We start from the raw sequence: 22,594 nt of genomic DNA on the forward strand, positions 1-22,594 counted from the left end.
GTCAAGATGCCACGTTTTCAGGAAGGGTGTTTCCCCTGAAAAGTGGTGCTTGCATGTTTTACTCTGACCTAGTATGTAGTGCATGTCCTGACTCTGGGCTATGCATATTCCAGGGACTATCTGAACTTTTGTTACTACTGCATAGGTTGTCAGGATCATGATCCATGTCACTGTAACTTCTACTCAAACAGCATTGCTGGACCATTCAGACCTTGATCCTATTTCTATGTAGAATTGTAGTTATAGAATATTCATCTGAATATAAGGAGATGCTTGTTTCTTTTGAGTGGATATTTCTAGCATCCAGAATTTGTGGCAACTTCACCTACATGATTTCTTGAACCAATTACAACATTCCCGCATTTAATTTTTTCACCTACATTCTTCTCTCAACTAATCACAACATTTTTTCATTTAATTTCACCTATTTTCTTGATGCACGTCCTCAACCATAAAACTCTTATTTTTCTGGATAAAGGTAGTAGTTTTCAACACTAAATCGCATGATAATTGTCTCCATGGGCTTCCTATCTTACGGTGCTATGGAAGAATTCCCTATGTGTTACAAGTTGTAAATGGACTTTTTTAAAAAATAAATCTAAACTGTGATTCAGTTGTTCTCATCTCTTTTTTGTTAATCACATGCTCATGCATTACAATAGACTGAATTTTATTAGGACACATCTTTTTCATGAGCCATGCAATTAGGAATGGGCCTGGAATGTAACCAGGAATGGGATAGAAGTGTGGACCGGAAGAAAGGAGATCCTGATTGCATTTTAATTGCACGCGGCAGGAGTGATGGAATATGATTAATGACTCTGTTTTAGTAGGGGATTAAGATAATGAGTAAACAGGCCGTTGCATCCACTATGCACAAAACCATAATCATTATTCATTTTTCTTAAATTAATGCTGGAATTTGGTTAGTGTGACGACCTATTGCTCTCTCCGGTCAAAAATATATTTATCGTTTAGAACAAGATTTGATCAAAAAATTTTAAAATTTCAGCGTGAAATTTTATGTTATAATATGTTTATAAAATCTAATAAATTTATAATTTATGATAGTACTTTTCAAAGAAAAACTATGTGTATCGTTTATCTTGTATTTAAACTAAGTATCTAAAAAATTATAATAGTTAGAATTTTAAAAATTTAATCAAATTTTATTCTAAACGACATATACTTTTAACCAGAGAGAGATTAGTATATAAACACAGAGATATATGTATACTCTCCAAATTCCTTTTTAAGTAAACACAGTACAAATTCATGTGCTGACTTACATACACGGGTGCACACCCATCCTTATGAACACATGCACATCTTATTCCTACAATCACCTCTAAAAAGCCATGCCATAATATATCCTGTGATCGATGAAGTCATCCTCAACGTATACATCTTCTATCAATTAAAGAATAATTAGCTGGCGTGCCTTTTCTCTTGTGAAGCAACTGGACAATAGTTCATACCTATTCATGTGCTCCCATTTCGCCAAGTTTCTCAATTAATTATTCCGTTCCAGACAACACAATTTAGGGTTAGAAAATGCCAATTTCCTAACAAGATCCTGCAAATATGGCGATGAGCCGATCGACCCAACACAAACACGACAAGAAGGGCTCCTTTGAATCAAGAGAATAAAAAAATAGATAAATATAAAAAATATATGATTCTTGACAGAAATGTAAGTGTAAAAAAAAGATAAGAAAACACAAGAAAGACGTAGGAATGACTATTTGATTGGACCAAAGAAAAAACACAGCAATTTAAGCAGAGATAAAAGCTCAAAAGGATTTTCCCCATAAGATTCTACCTCTTGTTAAATTTTCTCCAAAACTTATATGGGAAGAAACATTCATAAGAATTTAGATTCATTCCTTTGATTCAAATGAATTTATAGAAAAAATTTCTATAAAAATAAAATCCTCTAAAATTCTGATAAATTTCCTTGACTCATGTGCCTGAAAGACTTCTGTTTTCAAGGAACAGTCAGAACTCATGGATACTTTTTAGGCCCAAATCGCTAACTCATCTACGCAGGCAGGCCGGTATTTTCGGCCCCCGAACAGGGGCCTAGTAGGCCGAATCTGTGTTAACTAGACTGGCCCACTTAAGCATTCCGGGCTGAAAAATCAAACTTGGGCCGAATGGTTTTCTTCGCTGTGATCAGCTTAACGGGCCAAGTTCAGTACCGTTTTCGCCACGTTTTCCATCTTTTTTTTTTCTTTTCATTGATTACATCACCCATATATACATTGAAGCTTCGTTTTTCATTTTTACTTATAAACAAAATTTAATTTTTAATCTTAAATTCCGATTTAACTTCGGAGCTTTTTTACTTTATTTTTTAACCTATGCTTTTAAATTTCTAACACATATGTAAACATTATATTCATTTATTATTTTTATTTGCAAATATGCCATTCGGTCCCCATCAGACCCCAAAAAAAACAAACAAAAAGATGACCCATATCCGTGACGGTACTAATTTTAGTTAGTACTGGTTAGGCAAAAATCGGCGTAGTATACCCTCAGTGCGTTTTTACTTGAAAACTCACGTTTGTGAGTAATTTTAGTTACCTAAATATTTGAATCAAGATATGTGGAAACTATGTAGCTACGGCTTCACCATCGCAAAATGTTAATGTTCGTATTTTGCTTCAATCAATTGGCTAACTAAAATTTAACTTTGTCTTGTGTTATAAGAATCATACATAAGAAACAATGCGTTTAATACTTTAATTGATGGTTGAAATACCCTATAGTTTACTTTTTTTTTTGCAACGAACAACAAACACGGTTCTCATCAAAGTTAGGATCCTCTGCAGTACTATATATACTACAATGTACTACAGCTCTATATCTATGGGGTTCACATATTAGCATGTAGTATTGCAGAGAATCTCATTTGCTACGTCTCGTATTGCTATAGCAGGAAAAAAATTACAAAGCTATAGCCTTGGAAGGCTATAATTAATGAGGAAAAGAAAAGAGAAATCACCTCCACATGGGTTGGGTGCGACATGGATAAGTGTCTACTATTAGCACGAGGGACGAAGGATTTTATGTGTCACAGGCAATGTGTACAAGAGAGTATCTACATCATAAATCATGTGTATACATATTTTCAATTCTCTTATACTAAATTCTTACCACATCATCAAAATTGTTCATATAGTACCCTATTAATGAAAATAAAATTACTCCTATTGGCCTTAACTCTCTGTGTGCCTTGAGCCATTCCATGTGTTTGTATGGTCAAATATAGAACACACGGCTTGTGTATTTTTGATGCAGAGACTGCTAGGAGTTTAATTATTTCCATTAGTTGTACAACAAAAATTGAAATATACAATGATAAATTGTGAGGGTACACCTGAACAATCAGGAATCCCAGAAGCTACAACTGCCCAGGATGCAGTTGCACACAGAAAAGATATAAAAGCACAAGCTCAGCGAATTATACTTACTTAGCACCGGAAATATGACACGTTGGCCTAACTTTTGGAAAACCAACCAGACAGCAAGCAGAAGACCCAACAATACCACAGGCAAGCTCGAGCGAAGGAAGCGACCCTAACAAGAGCAATCTTGATGAAGACCTGCTCTTCTGAACCATATTTTATGCAAGGGGTGAGTACAAAAGTACCTAGCAAGTCATAACCATAAATAAACAAGTATATTACATGCAAGGAGTACAAAGGAATATGGTTCATCAAAGGGATTTTGATAACCATCCTATCATTAATAGTTTTGCCCTACTTTCATAAACATTTTATTCATAAAAAGGTATAAAACGTTATTTTAAAACAATAGCAATATTAAATCACTGTTATTCTCAACATTATCAAATTCACATTTTAATTATAAAAGAGTACTCATACCATGAGAATAGGAATCACCCTATGACATATCTCCATTAACCGGGAGCACGGCGTATTCGAATACTTTACGACTCTGCAGCGTCTGCCCAGCTTTACTCGCACGATATCCATAGTTTGCAAGGCTGTAAATAACATAACGTAATACTGCCTCAAGCTCATCTAAGATCTACCTAGCGGGTTAAAGGATATGTTACGGCTATTGGCCCCGTCCCGAACGCGGAGGAGGTGTGTTCCAACCCCGCCACAACTTCCACCCACTATTGAGCGTCTCAGAGGCACACCAGCTCCTCCTGACCTCTTTTTGGGTACACGCAGTACCCTCACTCAAACAATTCTCACCCACACTCAGTGGTCAGTACACACCTAAGGCCGATATTGCCATATACACAGATAGGCCGCAGATCATCAATTCACTGGAACAGTATACGTTAAGTTTGAATATCTCGATCATGCGTATGGGCGCAATTACATCATTTCACATAGTATAAGAAAGTAGTTCAAGACATCATTATTAACCAGAGTTAACCTCCATATCATTCTAAATGAGTGATTCATATCAAAATAACATTTTATACAACCTAATAGCGCCATCATGTGACAATGTGTAAAACAAATGTATGCGTAGGGGTTTGGTGGTATTTAAAGTATGCAACCTATACCTAGGTTATCAGGGAAAATGATATGGTGGTTTATGGTATTGGCAATAATAGTAGATTAAATACAGGGCAGTAACTAAAGTAACAAGATTATTTGAAAATAATAATACACCAAAATAACTTTGCAAATAAATAATGCATAAAATAGCTAAGTGGTTCTCTACTTAGGTTCTCAAGTTGATCAAGGATAGATTAATGGCTTGCCTTGCAACATGTGGTTTTCTGGGAGCTTCAACGTAGCCATCCGGGTCCACATCAGCTCCTGCGGTGACATGATAGACTTCTCTTCTATACGATCTAGCGCACGCACACAAGAACCAATAATAAACAAAACTATAAAACTAAAAGCTATAAACAAACAATAAAATAACACAAGAAGTTGGAGTTAAAGAGAGATAATAGCTGAATGGATGTTTGAAAGGATTTGGAAGGCTCTTTGACTGATATAGGATCAAGATTATGATTGTATAGCTAGACGGTTATGATTTAAGTTGGAATGATGTATGATATGGATTAGAAGTAAGAGAGACCATGAGATTGTGCTATGATTTTATGTGGTTTCGCATAATGTGAGATTGATTTAGATACCACATAATAAGGATCGAGTATAACTCGAGGCAAGGGTTGATTAGGATAAAACAGAGGTACATATAGATAATGGATGATTAGAGGTTAGGACTTACTAAGCCCATGAATAGAGATGATAGCTTAAACTGTATATGGGAGAGGCTATGTGTTAAGGTGTCGAAAGAGAAGACGATAAGTCAGACAAGGTTATTTTGTGGTAAATAAAGTAAGCTTGAGTTCAAAAGGATACTGATAGATGGGTTAATGTATGAATTATGATACCATGGTTATATGACAGCTTGAAACGGTGATTCAAAAGGATATCATGAAAAAGCGAAGGATGGATAGATTTGAAAAGGCTTTAGTTGTGGCTTTAGTTGTTTCAAAGAGTTGGATTAGGCTTGAAGGTCCCAAATAAAGTTGGCTTAGGGCTTATTGTAATTGGCGATAATAATAAAAGCTAGAATTATATGGTGGGATGGTCATGCTATGATCATATGTGATTTTATAAGATGAGTGGGTGATTTCATGTGTTAACTAACAGGAAGGTTTGGTGTTTAACCCAAGATATTATCAGAAATAGGAAATTGATTTAGATAAAAGAAATATAAATGGGTTTGTGGTTGGTAAATAATAAGAGATGATTGGATTAGAAACAAGATTAACCATTTAAATTGTATACGCATTTAAGATTAAATTATGCGTATCGAAAAAGAGTGTAAGGATCGGGTATGGTTGGCTTAAATCAAAGGAATAGCTAGATAATAATGGTAGGTTACTGAGTTATTGAATTAAATTAATAACTTTAATTGTGTATGGTTTAACGTATAAGAATAAGAGAATTTAGGAATTAAATGAGGTCAGTTCGAAAGAAATAATATGAAATCGACGTTTCAAACATCGTCGATATATTAGAACAAACTCTAGATTTGACTGCATAATTGTTTAGTGTAGCAGAATGGCTAACAAAATAATAATACATGGAGTCAAAAGTCAAGTTGATATTTGAGTAGTTTTGTCGGTATTAATGAATAGTAAATCATAGGATGAAAATTAAGGTTACGATTTCGGAGTTTCGGATGGTGCTGAAAGTGGTTTCATTGGACTCGAGATAATTAAAGGAGTCTAGAATAGGTCTCGAATTTGGAATCGGAGGTCATACGGATGGTCAAATTGATTTTAAGGAAAAAAGGGAATTTTGGAATTATTTTTGAGTAGGAGAATCTTTATTTTCTCTCTCTTCTCTTTCTTCTTCCTTTCACCGTCGTTCTTTCTCTCTCTCTCTGGTTGTACAGGGGTGGCTGGCCATGGAGGGCGCCGGCGATAGGAGGGCCGGCTCCGGTCGGGGAGGCAATATCCGGCGGTGGAAGGCCGAGGGGATCCTGTTCCCCTCGGTGGCGGCGGCCGGGAGGCAGCCGTCGGGGCTGGCGACGGCAGCCAGTAAAAGGCGGCGACGGCTGCCGGGGCGACGGCGCTCCGGCGAAGTTCATCAGTGGAGTGGCGGCCAAGGAGGTAAAGGGGACGGCGGAGAAGGTAGCCGGGCAGGCGGCTGAGCGCGGAATGGCGCAGGGCGACATGGCGCCGTGCAGCCGGTGGTGGTAAAACAGGGGAACGCCGGTAGCGGCTCCGGCGGTGGCAACAGCGAAATTCCGGTGACAAATTTACCAAGGAAAGAGAGAGGAAACAAGTATAAGGATGCGATAAATCCATTTTTACCACTAATTTTGTAGATGGAGCAGCAGTGATGACGAATTTCGCAGGCGAACACCGGCGGCTGGAACTCCAGCTCTGGCGAAGTTCAAGCTCGGCTGTGACGATTCCGGCCATGCGAATCGGCGCGAGTTCAGGTAAATGGAGAAGGAGGTCGCTGTGACCTTCTTCGCTGGGCATGGCAGCAATAATTCCGGCGACGACTCGGCGGGTAATGGTGAACAGCATGAGAGTAACGAGCAGTGCTCAGCGTTGGCTTACTTCTGTTCTCTTTTTGTGCAAGAGGGTGGCGAGGTAGCGAGCAGAGGGAATTTGTAGGGAGAGCAAAAGCGGCGGAAAGCAACGGCAAGATGATATGCATCGTGTAGGGGAGAAGATTAAAATGACCGGTGGCTGACAGAACGAAGGTAATCAGAGGCGGTGGAGATGATTGTGTGTACGACGCGTAGACGCAGCGCGGTGGCAGCGAAAGGATGATGATGACGACGTCGGTTGCAGCAGCGACTTCTCTCTGCACAGGCAAGGGCGGCCGAGAGCGAGTGGGCCGGCCTGAGCTGGTCTAGGCCGACGAATTGGGCCACATGGGTTTCAACCCAAAATTGATTTATAGAAGGCCCGAGAAAATTAATTTAAAAGATTTTAGATAGAGAAACAAAACAATATTTCGCGTAGGATTTGTTAGACACTTTGAATAACGAATCTGGGAATTTGGTTACTAGATTAGTTTTGGGACATTTAAGACACTTCTAGACAGAGGATAAATAATGAAGGCTTCGAAAGTTGGATAGACGTAGTATGAATGGAAATTCGATACAGAAACATGGATAGACTTCAAATAAGACAAAAAATAAATGAGACTGAAATTTTTGAATATCGGTATGACTTTAAATAAAAAATTTATATGAGCACCGGAATTTTGTGGCAAGTACTTGACAACCAATGATTGCAAAAGAAATTGGATCGGTGTGGGATTCCTGGTTCAATGGTAGGGATCTGGTGAGATGAATTGAATTGATTATGGAGATTTAGATAAGCTGCGACTGATGGAAAAGATAAAAGGGATGGAATAGACTTTAAGAGCTCCAACTTGACAAAAACAAAGAACAATAACTTAAAATATTTTTGCCAAAAATTTTACCCTAAAATTCCGAGGATGTTACATAAATGTTCATGGATAATTGAGACATTGCATTGCTAGGCTTTCTCATATGCATTAGGACATGTACAATGGTGTAAACAGCTATTGGCTATAAGTTATATATAGACAAGAAAATAGATAAGTTATATAATATGTTATCTATTTAACTGTCTCTATAACATTTGATGCATCATTTTTTATGATTATATTTGTTACATACAACCAATATATAAAATTACGTTCAACTAATGCATTAATAAATTATCAAGAACATCTTGGAGCACGGAACAGGGCCATCGCCTTGCCAAACGACGGCACAGCGTCTCCGAGCTGAGCCAAGGTCTTTTCTGCAAAAACAACTCCCTAGAGACGGGGCAAGACGTCGCGTTGTACTTGCCCTTAATGGGTTCCTTGAATGACATAGGGACATGACAGAAACCTACCTAAGAAGCAAATAAGCAATTAGGATTCCTCTTGATCCTGTGGTCCCCATGTTGCCTGATCATATCATCGCAGCCGCACGTTGTCTAATCGGATGGTCAAGCTAGTTGCCACTTGTAAAGTACGTTTGCCTTCACGTTTTAAGGTTATACATGTAATACATGTTATGCACATGAAAATTAAGAAGAGTGAACGAATTGATGTCTGCAAGCTCAATCATTAATACATGAATGGTTGGTCAAATTGCAATTGTCATCACTGTCTTATGTTGTTTTGTTTTGTTCGTATGAGCTAATCCCTCCGTTTCATAATGTTCTGGCTTTTTTCTTATAATCTTTGATCATTTATCTTATTCAAAAAATTATAGAAATATCATTTATTTTGCTTGTAATCAACTTACTTTGTTAGCAAAAAGAACTTTAAGCACGATTTGTTATTTTTTATATTTTTACTAAATTTTTGAATAGACGAATGATCAAATGTTGTAACTAAAAAGTCAAATATTTTATATTATGAAACGGAGGTAGTACTATTTTTTGAAGAACACATGTGAGCCATTATTTCACATGAATTTCTTTACCCTATGTATCGAATTAATTGCCTTTGCAATTGAACTTGACAAAAGAAATAATATCATGATAGATACTCCTTTTTTTTATTTGAAACCATTGATTTTCAAATCCACGTTTAACTATTCGTCTTATTTAAAAATATATAATAATAATTTTTATGATTTGATAATAAAATATATTTCAAGCATGACTTATAGTTTTACGTATTTAGATAAAAGTTTTGAATAAGACACATCATCAAATTTAAAAGTCAGGAATACTAGGAATAAAATTGGTATGGATGTTATGCTTCCGTGAGTGCGCTAGATAGGATTTTAGTGAACTTATCAAAGAACACATTCATGATATGCGTCTTCTATGTATAAGAAAATACTCCATCCATCCCATAATATAAGCATAACTATATTATTTCTTTATCTTATATTGTAAGGCGTGCATGCAAGTATGCATTAACTACTACATATCTTATCTCTAAATTTGATTTATTTAAAATTTTTCACTATCCAAAAAATCCAACTACATTACATGCATGCATCTAAGTAATCTGAACAAGGAGGTGATTATAACTCATTTTTGGTCTTTGTAGTTGCGTCTTATATTATGGAATGGAGGGAGTGGTGATTAATGTGCACATGTAGCCAAAACAATATGATAGCTTACACAATAAATTAGTGAAATGGATACAAATATAAACACATACGCTCACATACAGACACGTACTCTAACCCAACAAGCACGTCTGAGAGACGAGACCGATGATATATGTTAATATTTAGAACAATTTTATAGTTCTCGAATATACCAAGAGATACCTTCTCGAGGATTGAATGCCGTCCCCTCAACCCTCTGGCGAGCAGGAGGGATTGCCAGATACACTCCTGCAACAACAATTATTTTCCTTTTTGGTTTAACGTCATTCGAAATGCCCACAAAATTCGATTGAAACAATGACCAGCCACTGATTTCAGAAGTTTTTTTTGGTTCAGTTTGAGAATCAAGTACTATACACACACAACTTATAAGCCATTGGAAAGAAAAATGGTCATGCGTAGATTCCCATCAATTATAAATTGGATTTTTTTTCTTTAGGGTGGTATTTTAAGTAGTTTTCTTGTTTTTAATCAAGCTGTAATTTTATGATTCATAGTCGTTAGTCTTCCAACTTCTGTAATAGCTGGTTGTAACTTTTTAAAATCAATGATCAGTATGAATTCCAGTATATAGAAAAACGTTAAACTCCAAGGCAGTGCTACAACTACGTACGTGTATACGTACGGTACGTTTTAATGACGTCTTTAATAGGAATTTAGTATGATAAATTGCCTATTTAAAAGTATGTCAGCTTCACAAGTAGAAATGTGTTAGATGTTAGGGATAATACTCGTAAATACCTAGCATCTAGAAGCCAAAAATACAAGCTCAGGTGTCCCTAGTGCTATTGCTGTCCACACAATAGACTAATATCATCGTGCTATTGGTGATAGGGACACAAATTGTACATACATACTATCTTCTCATAATAACTTTATTTTTCGTTTTTCCGTACCCAACGTTTAACCATTTATCTTATTTGAAAAATTTATAAAAACATAAAAAAATTAGTCACACATAAAGTATTATTCATGTTTTAACATCTAGTAAGAATAAAAATATTAATCGTAAAAAAATTCAAATAAAACATTGAGTCAAAACATTATATCAAAAAACTAAAAAATAATCTTATTTTGAGACAGAGGTAGTAGTACCTAGGAAAGTGGCCAAAAAAAATAAAACAGGTCTAGGATACCGATGTGCTACTGCCATATGATCCACACATTTTTCACCATTTTTTCTCCATTTTATTTCTGGCAAAAAAAAAAAACCATCAGCTTTCACTCGTACTAGACCAATTAACAGGACCATGTTGGGCCTCACATCACTTTGCATGTGTAAATTGTGCATCTTATAATTACCTGGCCATTATTTGCTTAAAGAGGGGTCAACCATATGGATGGAAGCTCCCTTAGCCCTTGTTCGGTTAGAGGGGGATTGAGCGGGATTAGGTCCAAACCCCATGGATTTCTCCCCTGTGAAAAAAATCCCGACGCACAGAAAAATCGTTGTTCGGTTAATCCCAGTCACGGTTCTAGGCTAGCCCATCTCAGGATTTTTCCATTGTCTTGGGAGAGGAATTAATCCTCTCCATCGGTGGTGTGGAAAAAAAAATCCCGTCATCTTGTGTAATAATGTGTAAAATCTCAATCTGCTACTTTCTATAAATCCCTGCTAAAACGAACGGATGTTTTATGGAAGGGATTATAGGAAAGTTGGGGATTCACACCCCACAGGGATTAGGTAACACGGGAGGGGTTCACCCAATCCCATCCGAGATAGATTCCTCTTGGGAATTAAATCCCAACTAACCGAACAAGGTCTTAGGGTGAGTTTCAGAGGGAAGGAATTAAAGAATTAAAGAAGATAGTGGTAACGTAGTGGGCTTTTAGCGAATGATTAATTGAGTACTAGTTAATTCAAACAAAAAAATAACTAACATTATTTTCAAAACAACTTTTCTATAGATTTTTAAAAAACATGTCGCTTAGCAGTTTAGGAAGTATTCTAAAAAAATTACTCTTTTACCTTTTCTTTTTTCTAAGCCCCATCGGGGCGTATATTCATATAAGAAGGAGAAAAAAACCCTAGGAGAGTTATAGAAGCCCTTGAAGGGTTACAGGAAAAAAAAGAAGCCCGTGACCGGGCCAACACACACAACCCCGCTCTCCACCACCAACTGAGAGCAGCAAGGCGGAGCACGACTTAGGGCACTGATACTAACATCGCTGTAAGGAGGTACCAAGGAACTGAGAACGCCAACCCATGTCATCGTTGCCAAGCCTGTCGCCTCGCGACACCGCAGCTCCGACTCCACGGCGTGTGCCTCCTATACCAGGATACCTCCAAAACAAACAAAACCAACACCGATTTCCTACGAGATGCTTCAGCCCAAGTTATCGATCTCCAAACCTATACCTAGAGAGAGCCCACACCCCTAACAACAAACTCGAAGCGTTATCGTTGCCTGGCTTCCCGCACCCCCAACAGCAAAGCAGCTTCGACTCCACCGTGCAGGACATTGAAAGGAAGTTGGCCGCCCACCAGGGATAGGACAAGACTAAGGACAACAAGAGCCTCGCCTCCTAGGCTCAAGAGACAACGCAAGGGGTTGATGACTACCAACAGTACACAGGCCGGATTCTCCAAAGAGGTGCCCCCAGGGAGGCCACGACGTGAACGCCGCCACCGCTTGCTCCGAAAGACGGAGCAAGGTTTTCACCTAGAGAAAGGTGGGGAGGGCAGGAAAGCGTCAAGACGACACCTCCAATGAGGGAACGACGCCTAAGGCGTCGCCGTCATCCGGTTGGCCAAGGGCCTACCATGGCTTTCGTCGACGCGAACCGCCTAGCCCTACACAACCAACCTGTGCACCCGCCGAACATCCTCAAACCCAAAACGAACCTCCCCAAACAAGCCCTCGACTTTACCAACAGACAACCAAACCCATGACTGCACCGTCGGTTTCCCGCACCCCCACCACCGCAACGCCGGCGTCACCCAGGGTGGGCGCAAAGTCATCGACGAGCAGAGAAGTCAAGGTCAACCAGATCCAACACTCCCTGCTTACCTCTGGTCGTCGGGGCCATCCAAACAGAATGGCGACGCGCCCTAGCCAGCCACCCTTCATTGCCCCCTTCAACTCTGGTCCGTCGGCGGCGCCATATTAGCGGCCTATGGACGAGCACCGAGCGTGGCGGCCCACCGAAAATGACTTAGGAGTCGTCGGGAGCGAGGTCTGTCGTCCTCCTCCAGCGCCAGCTACGTCAGCGAGCCAGCGGTCAGGCCGGTGGCCCAGATCTAGCGCCACCGGTCGTCAGCGCCGTACCTCATCGGCTGGCTCCTCCTCCTTCCCCGCCAAATCGTCGACGCCGCCCCTGGCCTAGGCCGCCACACCGCGCCGTCCGGGCCTGAGCCGTCGTCACCGCCGCTCCGGGCCTGGGCCGCCACCGCCGCCTCGCGCCACCACCGTCGGGGTCCTCCGCCGCGCACCTCTGGCTCGCGCCGCCACTCGCCCCCACCGTGCGCCCCGGCTGTCCCCCTCCTGCCTCCTAGTTTCCCCCAGCTTGGGCAGCGTGGGATGGGGAGAGCCCCGCCGCCGCCGTCATGGCAGCCGGTCGGCTTTGCCGGCGACTGCTCGGGCGGCAATGAGGCTGGGAGAGGAGGCTGGTAGGCTATGGCGGCTAGGGTTTCCGCCGCCCGTGTCGCCCTGGGTGGAGCGACACGAGGGCCATCCCTTGGCCCAATAGTTATGGATTACTTTCCACTCTCTTTTACCTTTTATTGTCCCACTAAACACTGCCTTAGCCTTATTTATGTACAAGGCAGCATTGTAGGCTATATACATGCTATGTGTATCATATCAACATTTTGCTTCAGAGAGGTGGGATATATGATCCAGAACACAAGTATTCTCTGTACACGATATAAAATTTTCAAATATTGAAGCTTAATTATCTAAGGATAGAAGCATTTCAACATATTTTTTTTTCTCATGGTACCCTCAACAAGCCTTTTACTCCCAACCAGCTTTCATTACATTAGGGGCACCGAAGTCTTTTTTTTCTATGGTAGGTTGTGGTCGTTTGTATGAGAAATGGTGAAAAATCCCCACGTTTCCCGTGAGCACGCTTCTCGAGTTTAGCAAACAACATGTGTTTTTGCTAAAGTTCTCTATATAAAAGTTGATTTTAGAAAATGATATTAATCTACTTTTCAGGCTAGCTTGCAATATGTTATACTCAACTTATTAGACTAATGACCCCCTCATTTTGCTTGATCACCATCTTCTTCTTTTTTTTCCATCAACTTCAAACACACGCCCTTAATATCTAATCTTTTATAAATAACGTAGAAATTAATGGTTATATCGTTGGACTTCTGGAGTACATATGTGCACATTTAAAGAATGTTGCTAAGCTCGTTCAGGCATGCATGCATGCACAACCCCATGCTTGAGAGTGACCAGCGATGCATGTGTACCAGTAGTTAAGAAATACTCTCTCGGTTTCTTGACGTAAGATATTTGACGACTTTTTTACATATAATGTTTGGTTATTTATCTTATTCAAAAATTATAAAAATATCATTTATTTTGCTTGTGATTCACTTAATTATCAAAAGAACTTTAAATATGACTTGTTATTTTTTTATAGGTGTACTAAATTTTTTAATAGCATCTTACACGATGAAACGGAGGCAGTAGCTGGGAAATTTACAATAAGGTAGCTTTCGCTGTGAGAATATATAGTTGCGTCCCAATCAATCCAATGGTGTGTTCCCCCTGAGAGCTATTAATTGTATGTTTCACGTGAGAGTTTGCATATATTATATTGTACTCCGTATATAACTGTCTTGGTCAGAAGAAATAGAAAGAATCAAGGGACCCACTTAATAGTAAGAAATTAAATAGGACGACCCACTTTATGACTTTCTCTAATGGAGTTCAAGCTTAATTAGGTGCTAGAACGTCCTACCGACACGTAGCATTTAACTTTTTGCCACTTTTAGAAATGACACCTTACGTATTTGTCACCCGCTGTTTATGACACGTAGGTTCTCATATGTCTATGACATGTGGATCCAGTGACAAATATGTTAGTGCCATTTTTAAGAGTGGCAAAAAGTTAATTATTCCCCAGTATTATCTCTGGTAATTAAGGATATTTAGTGTACGTGGCGAAACATATTTGGTGTGGTGGTGAAGTAATGGGTATATGACTTTATCTATCATGTTTAAACCTAATTAGTAGATGGCTATAATTATCAATTCGTATGTAAGTTGTGCTTTCAAAAGAAATTTAGTTTGGTTATACTGATTAGTCAATAATTGGCTTCTACGTTTATATTATAAAATATTAATTTTAATTATATTTAAATTTATCTATTAATCAATATATATATATTTTTATAAATCTAGAAATGGTAAAAAGTTTTACGTTGTGAACCATAGATGGTACCTCTATAGAGAATGTTTAAAGTGTGCTTGTGTGTACATGTGTCTTGTTGTAGGATGGCATGTGTTTACATGTGTCATTTAAGCAATCGGAAGGGAAAAAAATAGAATAAACACGTGAGCATATATAGGTTCATGGAATTAATCATGCATACGCCATCTGAATTTGTCACATGCTGAAATCATACTGACATCGTATCACAGCTGAGCTGTATCACCCGTCTATAAATACCATGCAAGGCAGCATGCATAGCCACTCAGCAGCTAGTTGCAGATAGAGCTAGCAATTTAGAGAGATTAGCAACAAGAGAGAACAAATTAATTTAATTAAGATGTCACCGACACCTCCATCTTTCTCCAATGAAAACGATGACCAGGCACAGAGAAAGGCCAATACCTTCCATCCTAGCCTCTGGGGCAATTTCTTCCTCAATTACCAGCCACCATCTGCGCCTAAGGTTTCTTACCTTGAGAAATTTATACATTCATATTTATTTATTGTTACATTTATACTGTATTTGCACTAATTATAGCATCATAGAAAATTATTAGTAGAGAAGTGCATATATACTCAGGGGCGGAGCTGCTTCTATCAAGGGGGCTCCACCCCTAGCCTTCGGGAAAAATTTAGCTAGAGTTTATTAGTTTTCAATATATATATGCATTATCTCAATCTAAGTTTAGACACCCATAGCAGTCTAAACCTAGTTCAAAGCATTGAAAAACAAATGAGTTGCACCCCTCTATTTCACTCTAGTTTCGCCCCTGTGCCCCTGTATATACTAGAGATTAATTGTGTATTTGTGTGTGTGTATCTATATATGTCTCGTTAATTATATGGTTGGCACTTGTGTATTCCTTAATTAATTTGCAGCAAGCTTACATGAAAGCAAGGGCTGAAGTGCTGAAAGAAGAGGTTAGGAAGATATTAAAGGGCTCAAATGGAGTACCAGAGATACTAGATCTTGTGATCACGCTGCAGCGGCTTGGATTGGATAGCTTCTATGAGAATGAGATCGATGAGCTTCTCTCCATTGTTTACAACACCGACTACGATGATAAAGATTTAAACCTAGTTTCTCTTAGGTTTTATCTTCTACGGAAGAATGGCTACGATGTGTCATCTGGTAATTAATTAAGGCATTTCTTATGGCAAGGATTAATTTTGATTGTCCAAAGAAACAATAGCTAACCAACAATTTTGATATGCAACAGTATGCATCGCAAACATCACCATAATTAAACTGTAATACATCACAACTTTTGATATTTTTTTACTTGCCCTGTTCCAAAACCATAAGAAGTATTACTAGTAAAATAATATAGTTTGCATATAATGAAGTTTATATATTTTGACATCCCAGGCATGTGGTAGAATTAGTGCTGCAATTAATCGAAGTATTTTAAACAAATCATCTCAGCAACACACTACATATATATTTTTTAGGTCACAGGAATTGAATTGAAGTACCTGTCGTAAAGCATCATTTAATTAATATTCATATCTATCCAAGCATGTAGTAGCTTATATTCTATATCCATATATACTTTGGAAATATGTAATTAATATTCATGTTATTAAGAGAATTTATTATTTATTATTTGATCACCCTTGCAGACATATTTCTACCGTTTAAACACAAAGAAGGGAATTTCATTGCAGATGACATAAGAAGCCTTTTGAACTTATACAATGCAGCATATCTAAGGACTCATGGAGAAAAAGTACTTGATGAAGCAGTTGTTTTCACTAATAGTCGCCTTAGATCTGAATTGGAGCATTTGAAATCTCCATTAGCAAATGAAGTATCTCTTGCCCTTGAAACACCCCTATTCCGGAGGGTTCGAATATTAGAAACACGAAACTATATCCCTATTTATAAAAGGAATACTACACGAAATGAAACCATATTAGAATTCGCAGAGTTGAACTTCAATCTCCTTCAACTTATTTATTGCGAGGAGATAAAAAATCTCACACAGTAAGTTATTTTAAAGTGCATAATTAAATTTTAAACTGTTCTTGCATTTCCTCCAATTAATATCAATAATGTTTACATTTGTGCATAATACAGATGGTGGAAAGAGCTTAATGTTGAATCTAACTTAAGCTTCATTAGAGATAGAATAGTGGAAATGCATTTTTGGATGGTAGGAGCATGCTCAGAGGCCCATTATTCTCTTTCAAGGATTATACTTACAAAGATGACAGCTTTTATCACCATATTGGATGATATATTTGACACATATGCTACAACTGATGAGAGTATGATGCTCGCTGAAGCCATATACATGTAAGCCTTTACAATCTGTGGTAATATTAATCGTAGCTTTTACAATGTGTGGCAAAATTTGCAGTTGCATTAATTCAGCATCTATTTCATGATATGCTGAACATCAAGAATTAATCAATTATTGTTGTAAGAAAATTAGCAGAGAAAGGAGCAGAGGATTTTTAAATATTGACAATTTTCTCAGCATATTGTATTAAAATAAAATTTCTTCTAGCTCTCACTAATCGAGCAAAAGTGTTTGGATTAAGTATTCTCCTGTATAATTAACCAATGACCAAGTGAAATTATTTTTTTCTAGAAGTATGGAAACATTTGATCTGTTTTTCCCTTTACTGTATGGGTTACTTAATGACAATTACATATTGAGGGTAATGAAACAATAGTAAAAGCTTACAATATATAAATCATTCATTGCATTGGAAAGCCAACGTTACATGGTAAAATCCAAAGTAATTATCCCACAGCAAACATTCAAATATTAAATTCTGAATGCATTATCTAGGCATAAACTTGACAATTTGGCCATCTCCTACTTGTACTTTTGCAACCATCATGAATATCTCTTTGAATCTACATCGTACCAAAAATTGCACTTTTGAGCTAGGGTTCCTACAGCACGCACTTTTGGTAGATTTGAAATATGGAATGATAGCAGATTGCAAAATACAGGTGTAACGAAACTGCAATAGAGCTACTTCCAAAATACATGAAGGACTTCTACTTATATTATATGAAGACATTTGATTCATTTGAGGATGAACTAGGACCAACAAAAAATTATCGAGTGTCTTATATCAAAGAGCTGGTAAGCCTTCTATCTTGTCAAACTATCTATCGGCTAAATATGTACACCTTTATATTTGTACAAATATACTTCTGTTGTGTTAATTTTAAAAATGTTGCTATGATGGGTTCTAAACACCAAAATAAATACTAAATATGTACTCAGATATTCTTGTATTATTATCTTAACTAGCCTGTTACCGCCCCCCCCCCCTCGCCCCCCCCCCCCCACTTTGTGCAGAGTGAACCAAATTTTAAAACTAAAAATGGATTTTAATATAATTCATGTTTCTATGTTCATAAATGAGATAATGCCCTACTCCTCCTTGATTCTAGGTTGATTGGCTAGAACCTCATGAAAGGCTCCACAATGAGTAAAATGTGTGAATATGCCAAACCGTGGTCCTCGAGCCCTACCTCCTCTTATATACTGGGGGGTGGGGTTACAAGAGATAAATATCTAACCGAGTATGACTAAGTAACTACCATATCCAAATCAACTGTGTCCGACTAGTTATAGAAACCTGAACATATAAAACTAAGCCCTACCATATATCTAGTCAAATATATCTTAACATGTTTTAATTCTTGAAACACCCCTAATGCGGGTATCCCTCAGATTGTATTTTGAATGCAACTATATCGATCAATTTATGTTTTGTAATTTAGACGTAATATGCATGTTCCAAAGATGCATACACGTCTATTTTTATGTTGTTAATGTGACAACTTCTAAATCTCTAGGGTGAATGCGTTGGCTTAGCTTTGATTTTTCTTAGTAATATAATAGATTGTACTATAGTGTTATATCTTTCAATACTATCAAATACTCCATCCATTTGTTAAATAGATGACGTCGTTGACATTTCACATGACCATTCATCTTTTTTAAAAAAATAATTATGTAAATATACAAAAAAATATAAGTCATTCTTAAAATTCATTTGATGATAAATCAAATCACAACAAACTAAATGATGCTCTGTACCTTTTCTTGATAATAGGAGGGAGTATCATTTGTTAATTGTGTTATATATATCGACTTCAATGATTGTCATCCTACATATAAAAAGAAAATAACATAGAAATTATGGCAAACCACTTTACTTTGACCTTTCTAATCATTGAATTGTTTTTTGGTTAGTTGATAATTCTTCAGAATTATGTGTATATATTGGATGAATTTACACATTTTACATCTTTAATGCAGTTTAATGGGTTAGTTCAAGGATACACTAAGGAGATAAAATGGCGTGATGATAATTACACTCCAAAAACAATAGATGAACACCTGGAACTTTCTAGAACGACAGTTGGTGCCTACCAACTAGCATGTGCTTCTTTTGTTGGTATGGGTGACTTTATAACAAAGGGATCTCTTGATTGGCTTTTGACATATCCTGACCTTCTTAAATCTTATACCACATGTATACGGCTCTCAAATGACATGGCATCAACAAAGGTTATTTTCTATTTCTCTTATTTTACGTAATATATTTATACATGCATCATGTAACCATTTCATGTCAAGTGCTACCAATCTCAACATCAATTATGAAAAGCTGAAACATGATGTTGTGGAATGTTTCAGCGTGAACAAATAGGAGATCACTATGCTTCTACTATTCAATGTTATATGCTACAGCATGATGCAACCGTTCATGAAACATGCATTGGAATAAGGGAGCTAATAGAAGATTCATGGAAGGATATGATGAAAGAATACCTTACACCAACACAACAACCAAAAGTTGTGGCGAGAACAATTATTGATTTTGCACGAACTGGGGACTACATGTACAAGCAAAATGATGCATTCACATGTTCACATACAATCAAGGATATGATAGCATCTCTCTATGTGGAACCAATATAACCTTTGAATTGAACCGTGCATGATTTATATTATGTATATTATATTTTTAAATAAGGTGTTTCACAGCCACAACACATGTTATGTAGTTTCCAATAGTGTTATGGTACTTCTTTATTACCATTTGATATTTGTAAAGAGTTAATTGAAAGTTTTCATGGTTAAAGTAGAAACTCTGTCCTTTAAGCTTGTTGTAAAAACACTAATTATATCTTATGTTTTCTCCCATCATGTAATAATATATGATTCCCCGAAGCTTGTTCTATACGCTAACATGTTTCAGTGATATTGAGTTGTTCACATGCAAAATGTCTTCAATATGTTCTCATGATAGTTTGATTGTTAGTTTTCATCATGTGAAGAGTTAGATACAGAAAACCATGTCATATATCTTTGTATTAATGTGTAACCGAGCTTAATTTGCATGCACTACTAATATGATCACGGATACTTACATTCTTCTTATAGTTTGCCTAGCTTGGTGTGTCACTGGCCACAAACCTTCCAAATGAGATAAAGTATCTTTTCACATTTAACCTATTTCCTTTTATACCTAGCACACTTAATATAAATGAAGAAAATTAATGAGCTATATATCCTTGCAACTTTTGTAAGTAGTGCTTTATGCACATAGTGGTAGAAACTAGACAAGCCACAAACTAAGCACATGATATCATGGCATAGATTTAGTATCATGTGTCTATAGGGATAGTTGACAGTCCAATGTGGTGGTTCCTACTTTGCACGTAAGTGTGCAGCAGGAAGCAAGTGCCACATGTCGTGAGTTAGACTCCCCATGCCATGGTGCCCATCACCTTGCTACTAGCCATGTGCTTACATATATTCCTTTTTAGGGGTGAGAAACAAAATCACGTGGTTTCCTAGAGCTTAATTTGGTTCTAACTAGCTAAAAAATCTATCTACCTTTTTCTTATCTCTCCTGACGTAAGCACAAATCTAACCTCCTGCTACAAGTCTTTGCCCTTCCCGTCAACATCCAGTTTCCATGGAGTTCTTGCCGTCAAGACCCAATCGCCAAGGAGGTGGAACTACGGGGATGTGGTAGAACACGATGGACGAGGGAGAAGGGACTCTGGCAAACGGTTGTGGAGCGCACGAGACGGGGGAACAACAGAGCGTGTGGGGGGAGGGGGCGGTGCTGGCGACGCGTGCGGAGGGAGCAGGGGTGCGCCGGCGACGCGTGCGAGGCGTGGGGGTGGCGCCGGCGACGGGCACGGAGGGAGGGGCTGACGCCGGTGACAGGCGCAAAGGGAGGGGGTGGCGACGCATGCACTCTCATCTCCTTATCGGTATCACTTTCCGCCCGTCTAAGGAGCGTAATCAGATTTGTATTGGGCCGGAATTCGTTTGCGGGCTATCCGATTATGGTCCATCTGAAACAAACGAGTGTAACATGATCTATTGACGGTGGAAACTGATACGGGCCAAAAACAACCCAATCAAATAGCTCCTAGAGTTCCTAGCATGTGACTGACAAAAAATAATTGATTTGTTACATCAATTTGCCACATGACCGACGGTAAAGAGTTCAAAATGTTCAGCAAATGCCATTAAGCATATTGCATATTGTGTACACACAACATTAGCAAGTACTCCACGGCGAGGCCGCACGGCGTGGTGGTGCCCTACCCTTGGTAAATAAGGGTACGTGAAGCGAATTTTTTTATTTTTTAAACCTTTTTAAGAAATAATTTTATTACTAAACCTTCAGAAAAAATATTTTCACTGTATGAACCTTTTGGCCATGCCACCAACATTGGCGTGGCAAAACAGCTTGCCAAACCATTATCGGTGGCGTGGCAGCATTATCTTGCCACACCACTGACATTGGCGTCGTGGCAAGACTGCCACGCCGATCAGGCTGCGTGGCAGCACTGGCGTGGCCAAAAAGTTCAGTTTTGAAAAAATTTTGCCCGGTGATTTAGTAATAAAATTATTTCTTAAAAAGGTTTAAAAAATGAAAAAATTTCACGTGAAGCCCACCAGCATTTACTACGTTCTCATTCTAATCCATTTTATTTGTAGGAAATAACTTAGTTTGTTCACTCTAACCTCATTTTCTTGAAGAATTGACAAAATCTCTTATCCTATGGGATAGAGGGAGTAGTTGCTAGTTGGGTGTTGGGCTGGGAAACTAATAAAATGGTCAGCTGGGCCTTTGTGCATTTGGAAATGATAGAGAAATGGGCTGCAAACATGAAAGAAAAATCAAGAACCTGAAATTTGAATTTGAATTCAAGTGTGAATTTGGGAGCTTGATTTCGGTTGAGAATTGCTTGATCTGAGACCACATTAGAGTTTCTCACTTTTATATTGAAAACTATACCTCTGAATTTTTTACATGACTCGTTTTATCGGCTTCCTCCGTCAAGATCAAGTCTTAAACTACTCCAAATACCTTTTGCCCAACGCAACACACGAGCTATCAAGTATATAGTATACTCCGTCCGTCCTAAATTTTCGACACCGTTGACTTTTTTTTATATATTTGACCATTCGTTTTATTCAATTTTTTAAAAAATATGTAAAGCTATATATATATATATATATGCATAAAATTATATTTAATAATAAATAAAATGATATAAAAATAATTAATA

The 22,594-nt window shown here is 38.0% G+C and overlaps 1 protein-coding gene across 1 annotated transcript; it reads left to right on the forward strand.

Annotated features, from left to right (window-relative positions):
* Window positions 1–15,355: 15,355 nt before the first annotated feature.
* On the forward strand, window positions 15,356–19,976 carry LOC102702029 (beta-sesquiphellandrene synthase-like). The gene is made up of 7 exons (XM_006659103.1): window positions 15,356–15,481; window positions 15,898–16,150; window positions 16,642–17,005; window positions 17,099–17,317; window positions 17,987–18,122; window positions 19,311–19,562; window positions 19,692–19,976. Exons 1-7 carry the CDS (start codon window positions 15,356–15,358, stop codon window positions 19,974–19,976), a joined length of 1,635 nt encoding a protein of 544 aa, XP_006659166.1.
* The last annotated feature ends 2,618 nt before the right edge of the window (window positions 19,977–22,594 follow it).

This window comes from Oryza brachyantha, chromosome 8 (assembly GCF_000231095.2).
Source record: "Oryza brachyantha chromosome 8, ObraRS2, whole genome shotgun sequence".
NCBI classification, from domain to species: Eukaryota; Viridiplantae; Streptophyta; class Magnoliopsida; order Poales; family Poaceae; genus Oryza; species Oryza brachyantha.